Source organism: Spermophilus citellus, assembly GCF_964194105.1.
Source record: "Spermophilus citellus genome assembly, chromosome: 7".
Taxonomy (NCBI): domain Eukaryota; kingdom Metazoa; phylum Chordata; class Mammalia; order Rodentia; family Sciuridae; genus Spermophilus; species Spermophilus citellus.
In genome coordinates this window covers 26,189,626-26,212,188 of record NC_138188.1, presented here as the reverse complement: position 1 = coordinate 26,212,188, position 22,563 = coordinate 26,189,626, and the positions used below count along the sequence as shown (strand labels likewise).

At 52.7% G+C, this 22,563-nt stretch overlaps 1 protein-coding gene across 2 annotated transcripts; it reads right to left on the bottom strand.

The window, feature by feature from the left end:
- Window positions 1-728: 728 nt before the first annotated feature.
- GNAI2 (G protein subunit alpha i2) lies at window positions 729-22,293 on the bottom strand. 2 transcript variants are annotated; one of them, XM_081301875.1, is made up of 9 exons: window positions 22,017-22,293; window positions 7,387-7,429; window positions 7,008-7,149; window positions 6,660-6,820; window positions 4,110-4,238; window positions 3,643-3,772; window positions 3,405-3,558; window positions 2,373-2,586; window positions 729-1,079 (listed from the first exon to the last, which is right to left on the bottom strand). In XM_081301875.1, exons 1-8 carry the CDS (start codon window positions 22,132-22,134, stop codon window positions 2,396-2,398), a joined length of 1,068 nt encoding a protein of 355 aa, XP_081158001.1. In that variant the 5' UTR covers window positions 22,135-22,293; the 3' UTR covers window positions 729-1,079; window positions 2,373-2,395. The 2 variants fall into 2 exon arrangements, with proteins under 2 accessions (XP_081158001.1, XP_081158000.1); XM_081301874.1 differs by having other exon boundaries at window positions 729-1,687; window positions 22,017-22,292.
- Window positions 22,294-22,563: the final 270 nt, after the last annotated feature.

Sequence of the window (22,563 nt, the reverse complement as noted above, 5' to 3'; positions counted from 1 at the left end):
TTCTTGCAACTTACACATTCGGAGCCCTAGCCCCCAATACAGCCAATGACCTGCAGCTTCCCAGGCCTCATGCACCTTAACCTGTGGTTATCTGCCTGTCTCAACCCTTCAGGTTTGAAAGGGTAGGCTCTTTAGTCATGCAGCGCACTCGGCTGTGACCCAGCACCTCATACACCTTTGTACTTGGGAGGTCAGAAGTCACCATTTCCTTCTGCACTAGAGGTTGGCTGGGCACCCCTCTTGTTTGCAAGTGCAAGAACCCTTTAGAAGAGTTTCTGCCCAACTGCTTTGCCAGGCTTGCAAGCTGCCCCAAACCTGTAGAGAGGGGGGACACCCAGGCCTCTGCATACAAGCTGACCAGTCCAGTAGGAAATTAAAGCTCAGAATATTGAATCCTGGGGCTGGGGATGTGGCTCAAGCGGTAGCGCGCTGGCCTGGCATGCGTGCGGCCAGGGTTCGATCCTCAGCACCACATACAAACAAAGATGTTGTGTCCGCCCAGAACTAAAAAATAAAATATTAAAAAATTCTCTCTCTCTCTCTCCCTCCCTCCCTCTTTAAAAAAAAAAAAAAAAAAAAAAAAAAAAGATGTACTAAGAGATTAAAAAAAAAAAAAAAGAATATTAAGAATATTGAATCCTGGCCCAGGTGAGGACTGAGGTCCAGACCAATCACTGAGCACATGAGTCGTGGTCTCCTGGGAGAAAGAAAAACCATCAAGTCTTGGCATTTTTTTCTTTCTACATTTTATTATTTCAAACCATGTGAACAATTCCATAAAACGTGAAAAAAGCAAGGAAGTGTTCAACGCTGAAGGACCCGGGCCTGGGGCGAGGGCATGAGGGGCCTGGCCCCTCAGCAGGCAGCGGCGGTTCCTAGGTTAGCGCTAAGGAGCTACATTTAGGTTAATGGAGCCTGGGCCCAGGGCCACGGGGTAGGGCCTTCTGTGATGTTGGCAGTTGTCTGGAACAGCCCTTGGAACCCAATTCCGTGGAGGGCAGGGCGGGGTGCTGCCCGCACAGGGGTGGCGAGCAGATGGATGGGTGTAAACACGCAGACACACTCAAGGCACGGAATCACTGGAAAGGGGTTGGGAGGGTGCTGGTCAGGATCTGAGTTTTAAATAGGTTTTCTCTAAAATTCTAGGTTTGCAGTTTTTTTTCTTTACTTTCATTTTTTTTTTTTTTAAAGCTACGAGAATGAGCAGGTGGACTGTGTTCTCCAGGAATGGTGGTGTTTTACACTTCTTGTGCTTTTTCCTTTGGGGCCTCCAAGCGGTGGGGATGGGGTGGGGTGGGCAGGAGGCTCCCTGTAAACATTTGGACTTGGGCTGGGTCAGGGCTGGTGTTGGGCGAAGCTAGGGGTCTGGACTGGAGAAGTGGGTGCCCCTCCAGACACAGGCCTTGGGAGATTCAGCATGTGCTCCCCCCATAGAACAAGATAACGGTCAGAAAATCAGAACAGATGCCCAGGAAGAGGTACCATAGCCACTCCTGGCACCTCAGAGTCAGGCTTCAGAGAGGCCTGTGGTAACCCCTCCCCTAAGACTGGAGCTGAGAGAGGGGAGAGGAACTGGAACAGAGGAAAGATTTGAGAAGCAGCCAGGGCTGGGTGAGGCAGGCTGGGAGTGTGGTCTTCTTGCCCCCATCTTCCTCAGGGACTGGGGGGAGCAGAGTCAGCGATGGCCCTGGAGGTGGGGACAGTCATGACATGGGTTGGGAGGTAGCTGGGTGTGCCTCTTCCTCCTGCCTTCCTAGACAATGACCCTCTCCTTTATTGAACTTGCAATCCTCCTGCCCAAGTCTCCTGATTCTCCCAAGTAGCTGGGATTACAGGCATGCACCTCCACACCCTGCTGAACCTCTCCTTTTCCCCACCCACCTTTACCAGGAACCCAGGTGTCACTCAAGAAATAGTTTCTGTTGCTGGGTTAAGGAGGGTAGGGGAGATAGCACTGGCAGAGTCGTCACACTCCACCAAGGCCAGTTGGGCCAGCCTGAGCCCAGGACCCTGTCTGAGGGAAAGGTGGCTAAGGACAAGTGCAGAGCTGGTCACAGTGAGCAGTAAGTATAAACCTAGGCTCCCATCAGCATCCAGCTTCCATCAGGTTAGGTCAGTGCCCTGGTGGGTGAGGACATGAGTTTTCTCCAAGGAATACTGGGACAGAACCAGAAGACCAGGCCCCTTTTTCTGGCTAGTGGGTTAGGCCTACCTGTGCTACCTCCTCAGTGCCCTGAATACAAATAAGTTGACCTGATGGCCCCTTCCCTCCCATCTTCAGGCTTACCACCCCCACCAGGTCTCTCCCCAGGTCCCAAGTCTGTCTCTTTCTTTTCTTCCCCAGCTCCCTGCCTCACCCCACTCTGGCTCACCATCCTGCCAGGCCCGCTGCCCCTCAGAAGAGGCCACAGTCCTTCAGGTTGTTCTTGATGATGACATCAGTGACAGCGTCAAACACGAACTGCACGTTCTTGGTGTCGGTGGCACATGTGAAGTGCGTGTAGATCTCCTTGGTATCTTTGCGCTTATTCAGGTCCTCAAACTTACTCTGGATGTAGCTGGCTGCCTCGTCATACTTGTTGGCCCCTGAGGGAGATGCAATAGTGAAGACTTTTGCTGTGTGTGGTAGGTAGGCGATTTCCTATGTATATAGCAACTTTCTGTGCATGTGGATAGACAAGCATGTAACATGTATACATGCGTAGTGACCACATATGAATATACATGCACACTCTATGTAAAGAGAGCACCTGCTGTGTGAAGGATGTGCCCATGTGTCCATGTCTGTGTGTCTATGTTTTTTGGTACTAGGGATTGAACCCAGCAATGCTCTACTACTGAGCTACATCCCCAACCCTTTTCATTTTTTATGTGGAGACAGTCTTACTAAGTTGAGCAAGCTGGCCTTCAATTTATAATCCTCCTGTATCAGCCTCCTGAGTCCCTGGGATTATAGTCATATACCACTGTGCCTGGCCCCATGTATATTAAGAATGCCCTGTGGCTGGGCATGGAGGCACAAATCTGTAATCCTAGTGACTTGGGAGGATGAAGCAGGAGGATCACAGTTTTGAGGCTGGCCTCAGCAATTTAGTGAGACCTTCAGCAACTTAGCGAAACCCTGCCTCAAAAATAAATAAATAAATAAATAAATTTTTAAAAAGGGCTGGGGATGTAGTTCAGTGGTAAAGTGCCCCTGGGTTCGATTCTCAGTAACAAAAAGAGGGGAAGAAATAAAAGGCCCTGTGTGTGTGCAGATACAGTTCATAAGCCAGCCTCTGCAGGTGTGTCTTATAGTCACTCTTCGGTCCAGAGGAGGGCGCCCATGGGCCACCTGGTCCCCACTGGGTCCTCTTGGGAAAGGCACTATCTCTCCCTAGAGGCAGTGTCTATAGTCCCCTCACCTGTGTACTCAGGAAAGCAGATGGTCAGCGAGCTGTGTGTGATCTTCTCCTCAAATAGGTCCTTCTTGTTGAGGAAGAGGATGATGGATGTGTCCGTGAACCATTTGTTGTTGCAGATGCTGTCAAACAGCTTCATGCTCTCATGCATGCGGTTCTGGGGGCAGGACAGTGAGGTCAGCAATGGCATCCCCCCCACCCTCTGCATTCTCTTATGCCCAGCATTTTCTCCATCTCTCACCATCTCCTCATCCTCAGCTAGCACCAAATCATAGGCGCTCAAGGCTACGCAGAAGATGATGGCTGTGACACCCTCGAAACAGTGGATCCACTTCTTCCGCTCAGACCGCTGACCACCCACATCAAACATCCTGTGGACATAGATCACCTTAGCTCCAAGAAAGGGGAGATTCCCTACCTGTTTCACAGGCTGAGGACAGAGATGTGTCCAGAGTGGGGCCACTGCCTTCATGGAACCATCCACTTGCCCACTTCACTGCTAGTTCCCTGCTGGGGCAAGTCTTGATGGCAGAGGCGTGAACAGCTGGCAGAAGTGACCACTGATTTACTGGGTCATGAAGACATGCTTTCCCCAAACGCACCCTTGAGAAACCTGAGTGGGACCAAGGAAGGCTGGCCTAGCCCCCACTCTGCTACCCCAAAGGCTGGCAGGTGTTGCCCCTCTACCCTGCCCACATGCCCGCTCACTTGAAATGTAGGTCCTTGAAGGTGAAGTGTGTTTCCACAATACCCGTGGTCTTCACACGGGTCCGCAACACATCCTGCTGTGTCGGGATGTAGTCACTCTGCGCAATGCGCTCCAGGTCATTCAGGTAGCTACAAATGGGGGCGGGGGTCAGTGGAGGCCTCCTTACATGGACCCTGGGTCAGCAGGAAGAGCCCCCACTCCCTCCCACACCCACTTCTCAGGCAAAGTACTTGCTTCTTTAACTTCTGCCTACTTTACACTCTCTGCTCAGATAAGAAATCTGGACTCATAGCCTCTTGTCTCCCATCCACAGAAAGGGACTGGGAAGAGTTGAAGCTCAGTGGCCAGCCAGCCAAGCCCCAACTCCAGGGTTTTGGAGCTTCAGAAAAGGGGGTGGAAGGGGGTGGAAGGGAGTGGAAGGGGGTGGAAGGGGGCAAATTAGTCCTTCAGGGAGGGATTCAGGATGCTAATCGTGCAATTATGGTAATTGCCGCAGAGCAGCCTGGTGTGGTCCCTTGATATGAGGCTGAACATGTTGGGGCCTGCCAGGCCCAGTGGGCACCAATAAAATTTTGGCTTCTTAGGGAGAGAACAAAGATACCCGCTTGGCAGGTGTCCCAGGGGCTCCTCATTACCAGCTCCCTTAATTAGTATCAGTGCTGCCCCTGTAGGCCTGTCTCAATACACTTGCTACCCTGGAGGTTGGATTTAAGCATCTACACCACTGCCCTCTACCCATGTCTTGCTCCTGAGGCAGAGCTGCTAGGGCCAGCAGCCGGGCCAAACCAGGCCAGAGGGAAATGATCTCAGAGACACAGGGACAGAACAGAAAAACAGGAAGGGCCATGGGGGACCATGACGCATGTGCTGTGACCTGTGTGCCACGCCCCAACCACTACTGACAGAGCCCCCAGCCTGAAAATTTCATGGTGGGTTCCACAGCAGCCTCTCCTTCTCAATAAGTGGATTCGCCCTAAGGACCCCCTGCCCTACCTGCAGTCTTAAGAGTATTGCAGTAAAGAGGGTTAATGTATTCTTGTTCTCTATGGTATTCCAATCCATACCTCACCCCTGGGTTATCTTGTCAAAGTATAACCTACCTGGGAGAGTAGAACCTGTAATCACAGCTAAACCCTAATTCCCAAAACAGTATTGGAGGGCTGGGGATATAGCTCAGTTAGTAGAGTGCTTGCCTTGCATGCCCAAGGCCATGGGTTCAATCCACAGAGCCACCAAAAACAAAAACAAAAAACATCTAAAACAGTGTTGGGCACCCAATGGGTGCTCAATGTCTGGGGAATGAAGAGTCAGGATGGTAGAGAAGTGGGAAATTGCCTATAGGTGGCTTTAACCCTATCCTCCTTGAGTTTTAGGAGCACTGAAATGGCAATAGATGACTGAGCTTACCCCTTCCTGCCCCTGTGTCCTACAAGCTCTGCTGGTAGCTGAGCCTGTGACCTCAGTGAGGTGGGGGTAGCACTGAGGCCTACAGGCCCCTACAGTATTTGCTATAATCCTGCAGCTTCTATGGAGGGGACACACTCACAAGGGGGGTCAGGCCATACAAGGCGGGTAGAGGGAGGCTGCCCGTAAGATGAGGGGCAGGACTAGAAAATCCTGGCCAGGCAAGTCCTTCTTCTCACCCACCCTTGAAAGTTCCAGCCCCTCTTAGGTGGGCTGTGGCCTGGACAGACAGTAAAAGTCAGAAAGATGTTCCACACAGGAGTCCTAGCTGGAGCCTCTGCTCCAGGAGGGAGAGAGGACAGGAATTGCCGCCTATCTGGTTCCAGTACCTGTGGATATCCCCTAGAACATCTCTTTCCCATCCTTGTGGGGTCCTTAGCACCCTGCTGCAGTCCTGACATATGGAAAGGACTGTAGGGAAGGAGTTTAGAACTGTGGGCTGGGCTGAAAGGGTCCAGACCTATTACACATCTGGGATTCTTGGGACTCCCTGTGATTCCCCAGATGAATATTAGGCTCACCCTGGAGCCAGCAAGGGTCAGGACAGAGGTACAGGTTCCAGCCTGTGCACATGCCTGTCACCTTGCACAGAATCTCTACCCACTTTGCGTGTCCCTCTCAGGCTGATCTGATCTCAGTGCCCTCAAGCACAGCCCTGGAGTTTGTACACATCACACTCCTACCTGGAACCCCTGCCCATTCTTCCCATGGCTAGCTCTTTTTCAGCACTCAGCTGAGATGTCCTTCCACTGGACATCCCCCTCATGGTGCTGACACCCTCAGCTGTCACTGTTAGAGCAGGTGACAGTAAATGTTCTTTAGAACAATTGTGCATAAGACAGATAAGGCTTAAGTGGCCTGTAAGAATATTGTACAAGCCACCCTGTCATTCCTCCTGGCCTTTTAATACTATGCCACCCCAGCCCGTCCAACCCCACAAACCAGCAAAGCTTTGGTTGACAATCATCAGCTTCATAACCAGAAACAAGTAGTACCTCACTGGGGATGCTCAGGTTCTACAGTCCAACCCATAGTCTAGACCTCCCCAGACCCTTGCTCTCTACCCAGCCCCTTGGAGCACTCACTAGGCTGCTGAGTCGTTGAGCTGGTACTCCCGCGAGCGGCCAAAGCAGGCCTGCACACCTTGATCAGCCCAGAGCCTCCGGATGATGCTGGACAGATCCTCAGGAAGCATGCCCTGCTCCTCAGCAGTGCAAGACAGTGCAAACAGCTGCCTGGCATCATCCTAGGTACAGCAGTGGTGGGCAGTCAACCAGTAGAAGGACCATACCCCCACCCTGCCTGTCAGAGCCAGGGAGTCCTCAGGAATGGGGCCCAGGCTGGGATATTCTGATTTCCCAGGACAAGACTCCCTTAAAGCCTTATGGCTTAAAGCCTTGTGGGAAATGGGTGGTGGTGGAGGATGTACATACCGCACGTTGGGAATCAGCAAAGTCAATCTGCAGGTTGCCCATGGCCTTGACAATGGCCATGATGGACTGGATGGTGTTGCTGTAGACAACTGCCCGGTATTGCCGGCATTCCTCCTCTGAGTAGCCATCCTCATGGATGATCCTGACAGCCAGGGGTCAGGAGTTAGGGTCCACAGGGCACAGGGAGTTCATATGGCTTCCTGGGGCTTCTGGGGCCTGCTTCGAAGAGGGAAAAACTTCCCCCAACCCACCAGGGCTGATAGATAGATGACTAGCTATAAGTCTGGGCCTGGTTGAGCCTATACTGGGAGCAATACAGGCCCATGGGAAGAAAAGGGGAAATCAAAGTTTGGGGACTGACTGTGTGCATAGCACTTACTTCATCTGCTTGACGATGGTGCTCTTCCCTGACTCCCCAGCACCTGGAAGAGAGGGCACAGGCAGTCAGGGGCAGGCCCAGTAGGGCTCCACAGGCCTGCCCCTGTAGCCCTAGAGGCAGAACCCAATCTCCACATCTGTGGCACAGCGAGAGGGAGGCAGCTAGCAGGACCATATTGGTCAAGAACCTATAGTACCTGTCCCATGGAGACTGTCTATAGGCCTTTTCCTCTGTAGACTTCACTGGCCCCCATGGCTCCCCTCTGCCTTGGTTGAGTTCAAGGAGTCCTGACCAGAGACTTAAGGCCAGCCCTGCATTCCCTGTCATCCTCACATTGGCTTGCTGCCTTGTGCACCTGGGGCTCACCAACATGGCACCTCAAGCAGAGCTGGTAGGAAAGTGCCTTGTATACTCCAGCAGGACAGTAGCCCCTCTTCTCCCCACATCCTGAACCTTAGCTTCCTGGGGACCTAGGCTGGCACACAGTGTCATACTCATTTCTCCTGGATGTGGCTCAACATCTCTGCTGGATGGGGCAGGTCTGCTCTGAGCATATGGAGTATAGAATCTCAGAGACCTGGAACCACATGGAGACACACACAAACACACACATCCCTCTATACTGGCTCAAGCTTCTTCTTTAACCTGTCAGAGCCTCTACCCCATATTTCTTTCCAGCTTATTCTCTTGAGATTTGCTGCCATTCTCTCCTGTTCATCACAGCAGCCCCTATAGGCACTGTTTTTACTCCCATTTTTACAAATGAGGACTTTGGGGCTCAGGAAAATAAAATCTTGGTCCAGATTGTACAGCCAGGATTCAGAAAGACAGGGGAATACCAAGAACCATGTTGCCTAGTCTACCCTGCCTTTCTCAAAACATGGCTCAGACCTCCAGGACCATGCCCTGGGAGGGTATTTAAAAAGACAGATTCTGGGGCTAGGGGTGCAGCTCAGCAGTAGAGTGCATGCCTAGCATGGTTTAATTCCCAGCACCTTAAAAAAAAAAAAAAGAGAGAGATAGGACAAGGATGGACAGACTAGAAATAGGGCCCTACCTTTCCCCACACTGCTCCCCTGTTCTGAGCTACAGGTAGAATGGCCCTCAGCCAGGCCCCACTCTCCTGCCCAGGCTTTGCCCAGACTGTCTCCTCCTGCCAGACACTGCCTCTTGTCATCTCCAGACCTCTGCTCATGCTGTTCTCTTTGCTGTGCAGACCTGCCCCATGCTCCATTTCTGGCATCCCAATTCTCCTGAGCATTGTGGCAGGGCCATCCCTCTGAGCAGCTCAGGACGACAGGTGGCAGAGTCTGTGGGGAGGTTAAACTTAAGGACTGTGACCCGGCCACCAGCAACCCTAGGGGCTGATAAAGACAGCCTCAGAGGATAAAGGGGCTAACCTACAAATTAGCATGGGCAAACATCAGCAATGATACTGGCATTACTGTAAAGAGTGCTAGATGATATTACATTCACTAGGTACTTTAATCCTCACAGTAACCTTGAGAGGTAGGTTCTACTCTCATCCCTATCTAACAAATGAGGAAACAAACACAAAGAGGTTGAGGTAGCACAGTTATAGCCCCCTGTGTGGGTGGCCCACCTCATTCCACACACCATTCATTCTAGAGTTGTCCTAAATGACTCATACCACAGCTAGGCCACACAGTCCTCTGGGGCCAGCTGTACTCCTCACTGGGATACTGAGTTCACTCCCTACCTGCCCAGGCCAACTCTGGTCCCAGTCTATATGGTGACCAACAAGCAACAGCAGCATTAGCAGACACCAGGACTGGGTAACAGACATTTCCAAGGGCCTTGCCCAACTTAGCTCTCCTACCTGAGAATTTTTTTTTTTTTTAAGATGACATCTCACAATGTTGTCCAGGCTGGTCTTGAACATGTAGACCCAAGTGATCTTCCTGTGTCAGCCTCCAAAGTAGCTGGGACTATAGGCATGTATGGGAGGCTTCAGATCCACATTTTACTAGGAGAAACTGAGATCTAGCTATGACCCTTGCAAGAGTGGGTTTGGGCATCTCCCTATTCCAGTGGCTACTCTGAGAGGATCTGAACTCTCCTTATAAATGCTACCGGTTCCTGTTTCAATTTGTCCCAGGCCTGCTTCTTAGGATAGCGGAGGGTATTGGGTGGTATAACGTGTAGGCTCTGGGCAGATGGAATAGTGATTCCCTCTACGGTTTCAGCCCTGGGCATCAGGGGCACCTGGCCCCATATAGTTGCCTGGTTGTGGACTGCAGTCAGATGGTAGCACCCTCCCCCTCTACTGGGCTGCACATGGCAGAGCAGCCAGGATCCCTCGTACTCCACAGGGCTGGTAGGGATGTGGAAGGCGTAGAAAGCCTGGTAGTAATACCCAATCAATGGGACCCATGTCCCTGGGGCCTCAATAGCAACTCAGGAAGGGAGGGCAGCAGCGGCCATCTGGCTCTCCTTCCCTCTTGCTCCTACAGAGCAAAAGGAAGGAGGCACATTTAGAGCAGAGGAAGAACTAGGAGTGAGCCAGAGAGTCTTAGGATTGGGGGCCTCACTGGGACAGCAGAGACCAAGGATGTAAATTCATGGGTTAGATCAATATGCTGACCCCAGCCAGTGAAATCAAAACTCAGAGGAGAGCAACTGTCCAGGATACAGGAGACCTTGGAAAGGTAAAGATTTGCTCCCCTTTTGTTTCTTTGGGACCCCTGACCACCATCGGTTTCCCCCATCTGACCACTAAGAATTGAAAAAGCATCTGGTCTTCTGATCTTTCTCTTTCTAGGTAGCGTGGGCCACTCGTGACCCCGCCCAGTGATAGGGATAAAGCACAAACTTGCTTTGAATCTCATTTTCCTAGCAGAGCTGGTAGACATCAAGACACTGATAGCAGCACCTGAGCATGCCAGGCCTGAAGTCAGGACACTCGTTCTCTGCTCCACCCACTTCCCTGTCCTCTTCAAGCCTCAGTTTCTCTTCACAAAGTTCTCAAATGCTAAGAGTTAGGAGGACATTCTCTGGCCCCAGCAGGGGTCAATGCAAACAGAACCCCCTTTAACAGGTAGACTAATCAAGGTCATAGAGCTTCCATCCTTGGATTCAGGGTGGTCCCTTTGTTCTTCCAGTAGTTGTGACTCAGGCGGAAAACAGTGAGAGGGAGGACAAGGGCGTGGTGTTGGAAGCCAGGCAGAAAGCAGGAAGATACCAGGACAGAGTCAAGGCATTGCCCCAAGAAGCTACACAGGGGAGGGGCCAGGAGCACAGTGGTGGGGCACATGGGACTTCCAGTGGAAAGGGTGGGGTGAAGACCCTGGCTTTCTGGCAGCCTCTAGGCTGAGTGCCTGGGGAGCTTTGGGGCTGCAGTCTTGTTCTTCATTCCCTAGGCTGGGCTCCCTCTCTATCAGGGCCTGATGGATCTCCTCACCAGATAAGTGGGCATCTGGCCCAGAGTTTGCTTGCACCCTGCTGATTGGGGGCATTCAGCTTCCCCAACCAAGCCCTGTATCTTTCCATTAGGAGGGACCTTCCCCAGCTGACTCCAGATTGCTGCAAAGGGGCAGGGGAGCTCTGCCAATAGGTGACAGAAATCAGCTCCTTCTGCTGAGAGAGGACTCCACTGGGTACTCCATCCTCAGCTGGGTGAGACCAGAGGGGCCCACAGAGGTTCCCTGCAGGGGGGTGGAGATGGGGCTTGACATTCCCACCGGGTCACACTTCTTTCCACGAAGGAAGCCACCTCTGAAGCCTAGCCCAGTGGCACAGCTGCTGAGCTCAGAGCAGGCAGTCAGTGACTGCAGCAATGTGCTGGGCTCCAGGGGCTGCTCTGCATTAGAACAGCTGCCTCTACTGTGGGGTGTTGAGCTCCTGTGGAGGAGGGGACAATGGAGGAAAGGAGACAGTAACACCCCATCTGTCTGAACATAGCCAGCAGGGCCTTGCAGAAAGAGATAGCTCCATAGATCCACCTACTTGATGCTGATCCCAGGTCCCAGTATCTAAGTCACTATCCACCCATCTTGGACCCTCTACTCCCCCCATTAGGCTTTAATCTGCTGGGAGGTAGTAACAAGCTGTCCTCTTTGACCTCAGTTTCTCCTCTGAAGACTGCCAAGCACGGAGAGGCCAGACAGCCCATCTTCCCACTTTCAGATCTTTTCCCAAAGAGGTCCAGACCCACCATGGCCCTGCTGCCCACTGTGATCCTTCCTGAGATCTCCATGAACTTCAGTTCCCTCCCTGTCCTTTCTCTGGTACCTCACCTATGAAATGGAATATCCCATTATCTTCTCCTGGGAAAGGGGTGAGGATTTAATGCAAAGCTCTTCTCACAGTGCCTGACACATGGTAAGCATTCAGATAAAAATTCACACTTCTACCTTGGGAAGAACACAGATTTCCCCAAATCTCTCATTTGCTACAACCCACATTGACCATGCTGTGCTGGTCACTGTGACAGCAACTTGCAGAGTGGACTGCTGTGGTCATCTCATTTGAAGGAGAGCTTCTGAGAGCTTTCAGATAAAGAGTGGATGAAGAACAATGAATGGTGACCAACAGGCTGATTCAGAGAGTGGTAGTTCCCTGCTTGGATTTAGTGTAACCTGGGACAGGAGTAAGAACCAGTCAGTCTCCTGGCTTTTTGCCGAGTTCATCACTCCTTTTCCACAGCACTACCTCTCCTACAGGGCCCTCCTTCCTGCCCAGGAGCCTTCCCACTGATATTGCTCACTGACTACACACTTAAAAAGCTGAGAAGGCTTGGGAAAAGGCCTCCCTGAAGAGAGTTCCCAGGCTGGTGGGCTCTCCTGGAACACATGGGGTGAGGGAGAGCAGCCAGCTGACGTGGCAGCCCAAGGGCAGAGATTCTCATAAGCAGCAGTGGCTGGAACCACAGGGTAGACTTGGGCAGCAGCCCAGCTCAAACCCACAGCACCAGGCGCACCCATGCTGTCACAATCTTCTCTGGCCTATCCTGGTGGGGCACAAGGTAGGGGGGAAAATCGGGGTGGGCCCTGGAAAGCCCACCCCAAAGGCAACCCAGACATAACCTCTACTCTCATCCCAGGAGAGTACCACATCTCCAGGTTAGACCATGGTTCTCAGATCCCCCCATCCATCCCCCACCATGCAGCCTCGGTGTCCCAGGTCTGGCCACCAGCAGAGGGAGCACGGCAGCCAGAGAAAGCGGAAGAGGTGGGGGTTGGGCAGAGCTGGGGAGTGTTTTGTTTGGGAAAAACAACCCCCCTAGCTAGGGATGACTGGGGGAAGTGCCTGGACCCTCACCCACCACCTCCACCCTGGGAAGCCCCCAGCCAGCTTCAGAGACCACATGCAGAAACAATGGGAATAGGAGGGAGGAAGGGGGAGAAGGCCCAACCAGACAAAGGCCCTCCAGGCCCCACCCCCTGCCGGTCTCTTCCTTCCTCCAGGTGCTGCTCTTAGGCCCCTTCAATCCCTCCAAGGAGGCTCACAGGGTCCAGCACTGGAGTGGAGGCAGGGATATGAGGTCTTGTATGGCCTCTTCCACACTCCCACCCATTCCTGTAGCCTGGCCTTCCACCAGATGCCCCAACAAACCAAACCCTTTCTGGTCTCTGCCACTTGGGCTGCCTCCAGCAACTTCCAGAAGTTCCCAAACCCATTAGGGAAGCACCAACAACTAAGGCCTGTCTTGCTACTGCCAAGTCAAAGATCTCTGTACAAAGGCAACTGAGGCCTGGAATCCTGTCCAGACATGGAAGGCTTTCCTGGGTAGGAGCATCTCTCTCAGTGAGGCCCTTGCCCAGAAGGAAACTCAGATACCTGGTGAGGAAGGGAAGCCTGGGGTAAGGGAAACCTTGAGACCAGTTCATCATTGGTTAATCCTATGGGCTGCAGATCTCACCCTCTGCAGAAGCCAGAAGATGCTGGACAAGCCCAGGTCACACAAAGAGCTGGATCATTTGGTACATCCCTTTTCCAGGAAGCTTCTTCATTTAAAGAATCCCCCCTTTTTTTTTTTTTTTTTTTTTTTTTTTTGGTACTGGGGATTGAACCCAGGGGCACTTTACCCCAGCCCTTTTTATTTTTTATTTTGAGACAAGGTCTCAACTGAAATTGCTTAGGATCTCGCTAATTTGCTGAGGCTGGCCCTGATCTTGTAATCCTCCTGCCTCAGCCACCATACCACCAAGGAGACTCCTTTGTTATTTTTTTGTGGGGGTGGGGGCACACTAGGGATTGAACCCAGGAGTGAACCACATCCCTAGCCCTTGAGACAGGGTCTCACAAAGTTGCTTAGGGCTTCACTAAATTGATGAGAGTGGCTTTGAACTTGTATCCATCCTCCTGCCTCAACCTCCTCACCAGCTGAGATTACAGGTGTACACCACTGCCCCTTTGTTATTCTTAAAATATCTGAATAACCACCAACTCTTTTCTGACTTCTTTTGTTGTACCATGGGTGAGGTGTCTAGAGCCTAGCTCTCAGTGTCCCTAAATGTAAAATGTACCCCTCAGGGGAGTGCCAAACCCATGGTCTACACTGAGCAGCCTCTCTTGGGTCTTCACACTCACCCCAAATTGCGTTCATGCCCAACAAGCCAGCAGTTGTCCACATGTCCACAGATCACAGTATTGTGCTAAGAATCATATTACAGGCCCCAGCATTGGGCACAGACAGGGAACAGGATAGCCTGAGGTCATACAATAAGGAAGGTAAGGGATTGGACCCCTGGAACCCAGTCTTGTGTAGCCTTGAGGCTGTATGGTTTCTGCTTTCTGCATAGCTCCTGGCACAGAGAGATGTGGATACTTCTGCCCTGGCTCTCCTATGCCTCTCTTGGGACCCTCTATCCCCCTAGAACCTGGCTTGACAATATAAAGCAGAACCCCCGGGAACCTCCAAGGTGGAGGGCAAGGCCCCACCAGCCACAAAACTCAATGTGAAGACCAAGAAGCATGAGGAACTGACCTTACCAATTGTCATGCTGTCACCAGCCCACTGCAGCCACAATCAACCACCACACAGTACCATAAGCACCACAGGGGCACACACCTCTGAGTTGGCGCTCACAGCAGAAGCCTGCAGGAACATTCTTCCTTTCCACTCATCTGGCCAACTCCCCATCTTACAGCCCCACCCCAGACTTCAGCAAATCTGTAACCCTTCCTCAGGCCTGGTGTGTCTCCCTAAGAAAGAGAGCTACAGAAGGAACAATCCTAATATTAAGGGAAAAGTGAAGTGCTAAATTGCAGACTGTGACATGAACGTTGCCATGACATGAACATGGGCTGGGAAAAAAGGTGGGAAGTTAAAAAAAAAAAAAAATGTGCTGCATGTAGGATGAGGTCATCGCATGGACACTCCACAGATTTCTTTTTTTCTTTCTTTTTTTTTTTTTAGTTGTAGATGGACACAATCTACAATAAATGTAGATGGACATAATAAATATCTTTATTTTTATGTGGTGCTGAGGATCAAACCCAGAGCCTCCTCATGCATGGGAGGCAAGCCCTCTACCACTGAGCTACAATCCCAGCTCCCCACAGATTTCTTGTTTTGAGCAGCAAAGATTTATGCAGAATCTTGATCCCACCTTCCAGGGCAAAGGAGGAAATGAAGGCCCCCAAGGCAGGGCCCTTAAGCTTACACAGAACACATGGGCACCAGGGCAGCTGCCCCAGTATCTGCCTATCACCCTGACTGATCAATTCCCATAAGTTGGGCCCAGACTTCCAAGAGGCTATGATGATCAGAACAGGTGCTCAATTACTACCTGGGTCATATCCTGGCATCTCCACTTATTGAGTAAGTCACATAATGTCCCTGAGCCTCTGGCTTCCTCATCAGTGAAATGGGTGTGACATCAGTCTCAGTCTCTCAAGAAGATAAAACTGCAAAGAGTTCAGCTCCACACAATCATCAAAGCTTAATCAGAGGCAATGGCTGCTAATATTAGAGGAGAAACAGAGGCCTAGTGAAGGCCCAGAGAATGGCTGGTTGGCAGGAGGACTCCTTAAACTAGGACCAAGGCCCTCTCTGTCAATCTCCAAGCAGGGGAAACCCAGAGTGAGCTAATCCTGGGGCTGGTGCTCCATTTCCAGGCATTCATCTCGGCCTGTGGCTGGCCTTCCGGCTTTGGAGGGCAATGGCCGCTCGGGAATCTAACAGCAGCTTTCTGCTTTCCTGCTGGTCCTCCCACTGGCGTCCTTCTCCCAGCCACCACTTCCTGTGGCCAAAGGAGGGGCTGGAATCCTTCTCAGAGGCGCCACCTTCTCTGGGATTCTGGGCCCAGCAGTTATGGGGCAAGACAAGGGCAGAGCAACCTAGATTGGTCCCTACCTAGTGACTGCCCTCAGAAGTACTCTGATGAGTCTGGATACGTGTTTACCTCCTAGACCTTCCAGTTGGCAGAACCCTGGGCTGCCTGGGTTTATACCTCTGAACTAGCACCAAAGAGTCTTCTGGCTTCTTCCTCTTTTGGGCTCCTCCTCCTCCAGCTGCTTCCTCCTTTTCCTCCGATGTGGACACCACTTCCCTGAGAGGTCCTGCCATGCAAACTTCACTGCCCCCTCTCTGGGCAAGAGCACAGCAGGTACTGCTCTCAACATATCCTCTGTACATCCTGAGGCTGTGACAGCCTTGGAGCTCCCAGCATCCTCCAAGCCATAAAGATATCTTCTCTCCAAAAAGCCCTGGGGGATAACCCAGGCTTACTCAAACTGGCCTGTCACTGCCTTCTGAGCCTTGTAAGCACGTTCAGAAAGCCAACAAACACTGAGGGCCTGGCCAGTAATATTTGTTTATTCCAGGGAGATTATTCTTCCCAAACCAAGAGTGGTCACAGTCCCTAAAAGCAACAGGGTGAGGATGGGATTGGGGTTTAGTAAGAACAAGAGTTCCCAGCTAGAGGGCCTGGGTAGAAGGGGCCCCACCTTGTATCTATAGCTGCTGCCTAAGAGCATTAAGTACCAGAGCCATTATCTACACACCCAATTCTTTGCCTTTCTCGGGGCATTTTAAAGAGCATTTTTAAGCAAAGCCCATTAGCTGTCACCTGGTCACACACTTGTTGACCCCTTCCCCTACTCACTGAGCTAAGCTGGGACTCCTGGCTCAAGGTGCTGGGAAGGGGACACAGCTGCCCAGCCTACACCCTACCCTACCTCAGCTGCCTAGTCCTGCCCCCTCCATGACACAAAAGGGTCAAAGAGGCAGCACTTCAAGCTCTAAATCTGACTGGCTCATCATCTGCTGGAGTAGGTGGCCCCTGGGTCCTCAGTGGCTAAGAGCTTAGGCATTCAAAGTTTTCTTCCATCTTGTTCCTGCCAGGTGAATTGGTGGCTAATCTCCCCCCACAAAAAAAAAAAAAAAAAAAAAAAAAAAAAAAAAAAAAAAAAAAAAAAACCTGGTACTAGGGATTGAACCTAGGGGCTCTTAACTACGGAGCTACATCCCCAGCCCTTTTTATTTTTTATTTTGAGACAGGGTCTCACTGAGTTGCTTAGGGCCTTGCTAATTTACTAAGGCTGGCCTTGAACTTGTGATTCTCAGGCCTCAGCCTCCTGTGTCACTGGGATTACAGGTGCACACCACTGGCCCAGCAAATTGGTGGCTTTTGGAAACAGCCAGAGATCAAGATCAAGGGCATGATGTACAGGATCGGTGTGTGGACCAAGCAGCCTCAAGTGCCAGCACCCCTGGCAACCACAGTGCTGGAAGCATGAGGACTTCACTGGGATGGGCTCACATCCCACCCCCAGTACTACCTAAAAGCTGTTGCTTGGTGGGCAAATATTTACTCAAAACAAAGGAGACCAAAGGGGTCACTAACGTGATGCTGCCTCAGGGCTTCTGGCATGGAAGGCTGTGTCCCTAGGCTGGTTTGACTTCCACCTCCAGCACACTGAAAGCTCATTCCCAGTGTCCTTACCACCTGCTGGCCTGTTATGGTTCCCTGTCCCCACCCTCCAGAGATATTCCCAGCTGAGCTACTGATTCACCTAGTCTCCCAGATCAGGGGTATCCCTTGAAGGACCTAGTCACACTCCTATCCTACCCTTCAGGTACAATTTCTCATGGCAGGTGCTGAGCTTAGTGAGACTAAGGACATAGGCAGAAAGAATCAGAAATGGCTTAAATCCCCATTCTTTCCCTGCCGTGCGAACTGAGCTCCATCCCAGCCCACTCCAGCAGACAAAGCCTTGCCCAACCTGGGGGAGGGGTGGGAAGAGACTCTCAGGCCCAAGCAACCCCGCCCCCCATTCAAGTGCTAATGAGCTCCAGCAGGGGAGAAGAGGGCTGGCGGGGAGATTGTCTGGGCTGTGGGCCTGCCTGGGTACCAGCCTACCTGGCACTCAGAGCTCTGCCACATCCCCAACCCTAGGCCCCCAGAGGTTTTGTCTGACATCCCTGGGATAGTCTATCACTTTATCAGGCACTAACTCTTTACAGTACACCTTGGTCTCCCCACTTGCAGTGGAGCTGCTTGAGGACATGGGAGGGGGTTCCCCTAAGTCCCCACACTGGCCAGGCATCCTGTAGAATGAAAGCCCCCTTCCCACCATATGCTTGCTCAGCACTGCAGGAATCAGCAGTTAAGGTCCCTCAACCCTTTTCATACCTCCAGGGTTTAATGCAATGCCACCCACAATACCCTTGGCTGCAGATCTGGTCCCCAGGTTGTATGTGAAAGGCAAAACTCCTGAGAGGGCTTTATCTGAAAGTTTCTTAGCCAGAGCACAAGGTGAAGTTGGAATTTGAACACAGATCTGTGTGACCCCCAAGGTCTTGGGAATCCAGGCCAGGTCTCCTATCTGGGTGTTCTTGCTGAGTTGGTCTGTCTCCCCCAGTGCCTGCCCTGGCAAATGGTGCTCATTTTTCAAAGCCAGCCAGAGGACTCCTCCTCCAGGAAGACCCCTTCAAAAGCACCACTAGAGTCTCCCCACTGCCCAGCCAGGTCGGATCCCAGGGTAGCCCTCCCATCTACCTGCAACCAGGCTCAAGTGGCACCGCACACAGACACCCAGGATTATATTATCCCTCTCCCCAGGGGCTATGCCCTGTTGTAGATGTGTTCAACAGCCTCATTGTTTCCACACACACTTAATATGCACCTTATAAAGTGTCAGCCCTTTGCTAGAGGCACAGACAGGACTAAGGCCACAAAATTCCCTTCCTTTTCCTTTGGTAAACTTATTCTTTGTGCAGTCTCCCTCTGTGCAGTCCCTGTGCTGGCAGGCCCAGAGACTCTGCAACATTGCACAGGTCTCAGCCTGGTAGCCCTCAGGCTGTACAGAAGCTTTTAGACTGTCAGAGAAGGTAGCCTTGAGGCAGTCTCCAAATACCTCTTATTGAAAGGAAGAATACAAAGCTACTCTTCCCACAAACAGATGGAGTTCCTACTATGTGCTGTGCCCTGTGACAGGCTACAGGCTGGGCAGCAAATATTGTGGATGGAACGGGCTAGGGTCTGTTTCTGAGGTGCCTGCACAGACTGTGGACCAGGAAGAAACAGGCTGAAGAACTGTTCTCTTAGTGTCAACCCAGCCTCTATGGCTCAGTGACCTCCACCTACCCATTCCCCAAACCAAGTTCTGTGGATATGTACTTCGTTCAACAAATAAGTGAGAAGCACCCAATACATAGCTCTGTGCTAGCAACCTCAAGGCCAATATCATGCTCTGATGGAGGGAAGCAGCAGTACCCAGGGCCTGAAGAGAAGCTTTACCAGCCTCAGTGGAGGACAAGTAAAGATCCTGGGAGGAGATCTCAAGTAGAGTATTGAAGAACAATCAAGGGCCAGGGATTTATAGCTTAGTAGTAGACTGCTTAGCATGTGCAGGGCCCTAGGTTTGAACCCCAGTACCACTAAAAAAAAAAAAAAAAAAAAAAAAAAAAGAATAATCAAGTAGGAAACAACAGATGTAAAGTCCCAGGGGCATGACAAAACTACTGTACCTATACTCTAAATCCTTCATGGAACCCACAGTGGGCACTCTCCTTTCAGAGGCTGTCCACCAAATTCCACCTGGGCCTAGCTGGTCAGTCATGTAGAACTGGGTAAGGTTGGGGGTACGGCTAGAGTGAGATTGGGACCAGCTACTCTGATCCCCCACCAAGCTACCAGGAAAAACTCTTGCCAGTGTGTACACATCTGTCTCTGTCCTGGTGACAGTGACTGTGCCTGACGGCTGGCAGAGCTGCACAGAGGGGAGGGAGCCAGTGTGCAGGCAGGGCAGCAGGCGTGGTTCTGGCTGGGAGGGAAGGTTGGCACTTGCCCAGCCTGAGTCCCGTTGCCTGGACAGAGTTTCCCGCTAAGTGGGATAGGCGCCCAGAACTCTGAACCTGGCACAGTGGGGCTCCCATTGCCACCTTATTCCTGGATGGGGAAGGCATGGTTCAAGCCAGGACCCTTCCCCAGGCAGCCATGGCAGATAGGGTCCTGCAGATTGAGCCTCAATTTCAGGCAGAGCTTGGTCTCTCAGTCCCTTGCAGCATACACCCTGCTGGGTCTTAGTCCCACACCATGTCCCCAACAAGAACCAGAGGTTCCTGTTCGACTCAACCCAGGAAGCCCATGTCACAGAAAGAGCAAAAGCTAGAGAGGCAGAACACTGGGCTGGACTCCTCAGGCTGCAAAGTGCTGAGCCAGACCTTATACCTCTGGCTGCTACTAGTCCAGTGAGAAGGGTTGCCAGGTTCCACCAGATTCCACCTGGCCTGGCCCCAAAACTGAGCTGGGTTCCAAGGGGCAAGTCTGTCAAGATAAGGGAAGCTTCCGGTCCAGTCACAAAACAGGTTAGAATCCCTGTGTCTCTAGTACCCTAGGGTCCAGCCTCACATCTCCTGAGCTACCGCAATAACTGAGATCAACCTGGGAGGGGCTGGCAAAAGTCTTGGGCTGGGCACCAGAAGGTAGCGGTCCCGGAAGTGCCCTCCCCAGGCCCAGCAGGCACAGGGCATTCCGCCGCGTCGACACCCACTCACTGCCTGCCGCACTCACAGCAGAGACAGGAAGAGGCAAGCGCCCAACGCAAAGCAGCCCAGGAGGCTGGGCCGCCGCCCCTTCCCGCCCCTTCTCTTCCTCCCCGCGGCAGCAGTGGAGCGGATGCCATTTTGAAACCTCCGGGGCTGTGCCCCCGAGACCAGACTGCCCGGACAGTCAACAGATGGGCCCATAACGTACATCCATGCGGTTCTCAGCCACCAGCCCTACATAAAAGGGCCTACTCTTCACAGCCTGGAGGCCCTAAGGCAGCTCTGGAACCAGGGGCCACACCCCCACACACATACTATCCTGCCTACAATGCTCCTGCGCTGCTGCCCGAGCCCTCCCTACCCTCATCCCTACCACCACCAATTCAGGCTTCTATAGGGAACTACTGCTCCCAGTGTGAGACTGGGCTATGAGGAAAGGCAGGCTCACTGCCTTTGCAAAAGACCAGCTGGGATGCTCCCAGGCACACTGGCCCACCCCCAGCTCACCCCCCAACTCCTCATCCAGCTCCTCCATCACACCCCTCACATGGCTCTGAAATCCAACAGGCCCACCCACTCTTGAAAGCCATATCCCACCCTTTCAAGTCCAGAAAGGTAGGGGAAGCCCAGCAGCACCCGTCAGCAGATCTCCTCCGCCCAGCCGCAGGGGCAGCAATATGTCGGCTGTCTCACCACTTCCACTTCCCCCCATCCCTCTAGCAACCACCATCTTCCCTGGTCTTGGAAGCAGCTACAACCCTAACTCCTCCACACTCCCTCCTACTTCCCAGACTCCCCCCTACTGGCCCAGACAGGGCTTCAAAACTGGGAAATATGTTCTCTTGGTGAAGAACCTTCCAGGGAGACTTGAGGTCTGGTCCCCTCCCCAACATTACCAGTGGAATCTCAGTCCAGGCCCTTGGGGTTCTACCTAACCAGCCTAGGCTCTCTCCAGACCCTGGTTCTTCTCCCAGCACAGCCCACCTGGTGCAGGAGAGGTGGTGGACTCTGGGAAGGCCAGAGTGTGGGAGAGAACTTACAGAGGAGCAGCAGAGAGTTTGAGAAGTGATGCCTGCAGAGAGGGATCTGGTGGCCAGAAGCAGGGGCTCTGAAGAAGGTCCAGCTGGAGAGGGTTCAAGAACAGTTTCCCACTTGAGAGATCCCTTAGGGTTAGAATGCACAAGTGGAGAATATAGATTCCAGAGTAAGTACAGGGCAGAAGGTAAAGGAGGGAGTAGGGGCCTGGCAGGGACCCCAAGGGATGCTCATGTCCAATAGGAATAGGGGGAACAGGTGAAGCCTGGGGGTGGGGACGGAGTAGGGTTTTGAGGGTTCGGATAAAGTCTAGGAAAGAATGAAACGACAAGGCATGGAGACTCTGTGAGATTAGTTATCAAGGACTGGACAGCTGATGTTAAAGCACCTTTGCCTGGATTTGGAAGTTTGGGGTATGATATAAGTTGAGGATCTGATCTAGTGTGGCCTAGAATTAGAGATCTAGACTAACCCAGAGTTTCCTCACTCTTATTTGGGGGTCGTGGCCAGGCTTATCCCGGGGAGATTCAAACCCGGCTATGGGGTCCAGAGCCTGCCAGGGAGTTTGAAGCCCTTGTCTGGGGATTCCGGCTGGGAATTGGCAAAGGGGTGAGGGCAGATCCAGGCGCGGCCTCACCTAACAGCAGCAACTTCACCTCCCGTGCCGCCTTCTCGCCATCCTCTCGCAGGTTCTTATCGATCATCTTAGAGCGCTCGGCCGCCGCCTTGTCCTCGGCGCTCACGGTGCAGCCCATCCTGCCGTCCGCCGGCCTGGCCCGGCCCCCACACGGCCCACGGCCCGGCTTGGCCCCGCCCGACCCACTCCGCTCCCGCCGCCGGCCCTCTGCGGACAGCTCTCTCCGGTCCGCAGTTCCGAGCGACTGCGGGAGGCGCCTTCCCGGCGGCCGCGCACCGTCGGCGGGGCGGGCCAGGGGTGGGGCCCGAGGGAGGCAAGCCCGGGACTGGACCGGGGCGGGTCTGGAGGCGAGGCCAAGGGAAAATAAGGGCTGACTATTGGCTCGAGGGCGGAGCAAAGAGCGAAGTTAAGCTCAGCCCAGGCTCGGGCGCGGGCTGGAGGCGGGGCCACGCGGAGTGGACGGAAGGCAATAGCAGTGGAGTCAACGTTGGGCTCTGGTTCTGGGCTGGCAGCAAGCGGGGCCGGCTTCGGATTGGGTGCTGAGGGC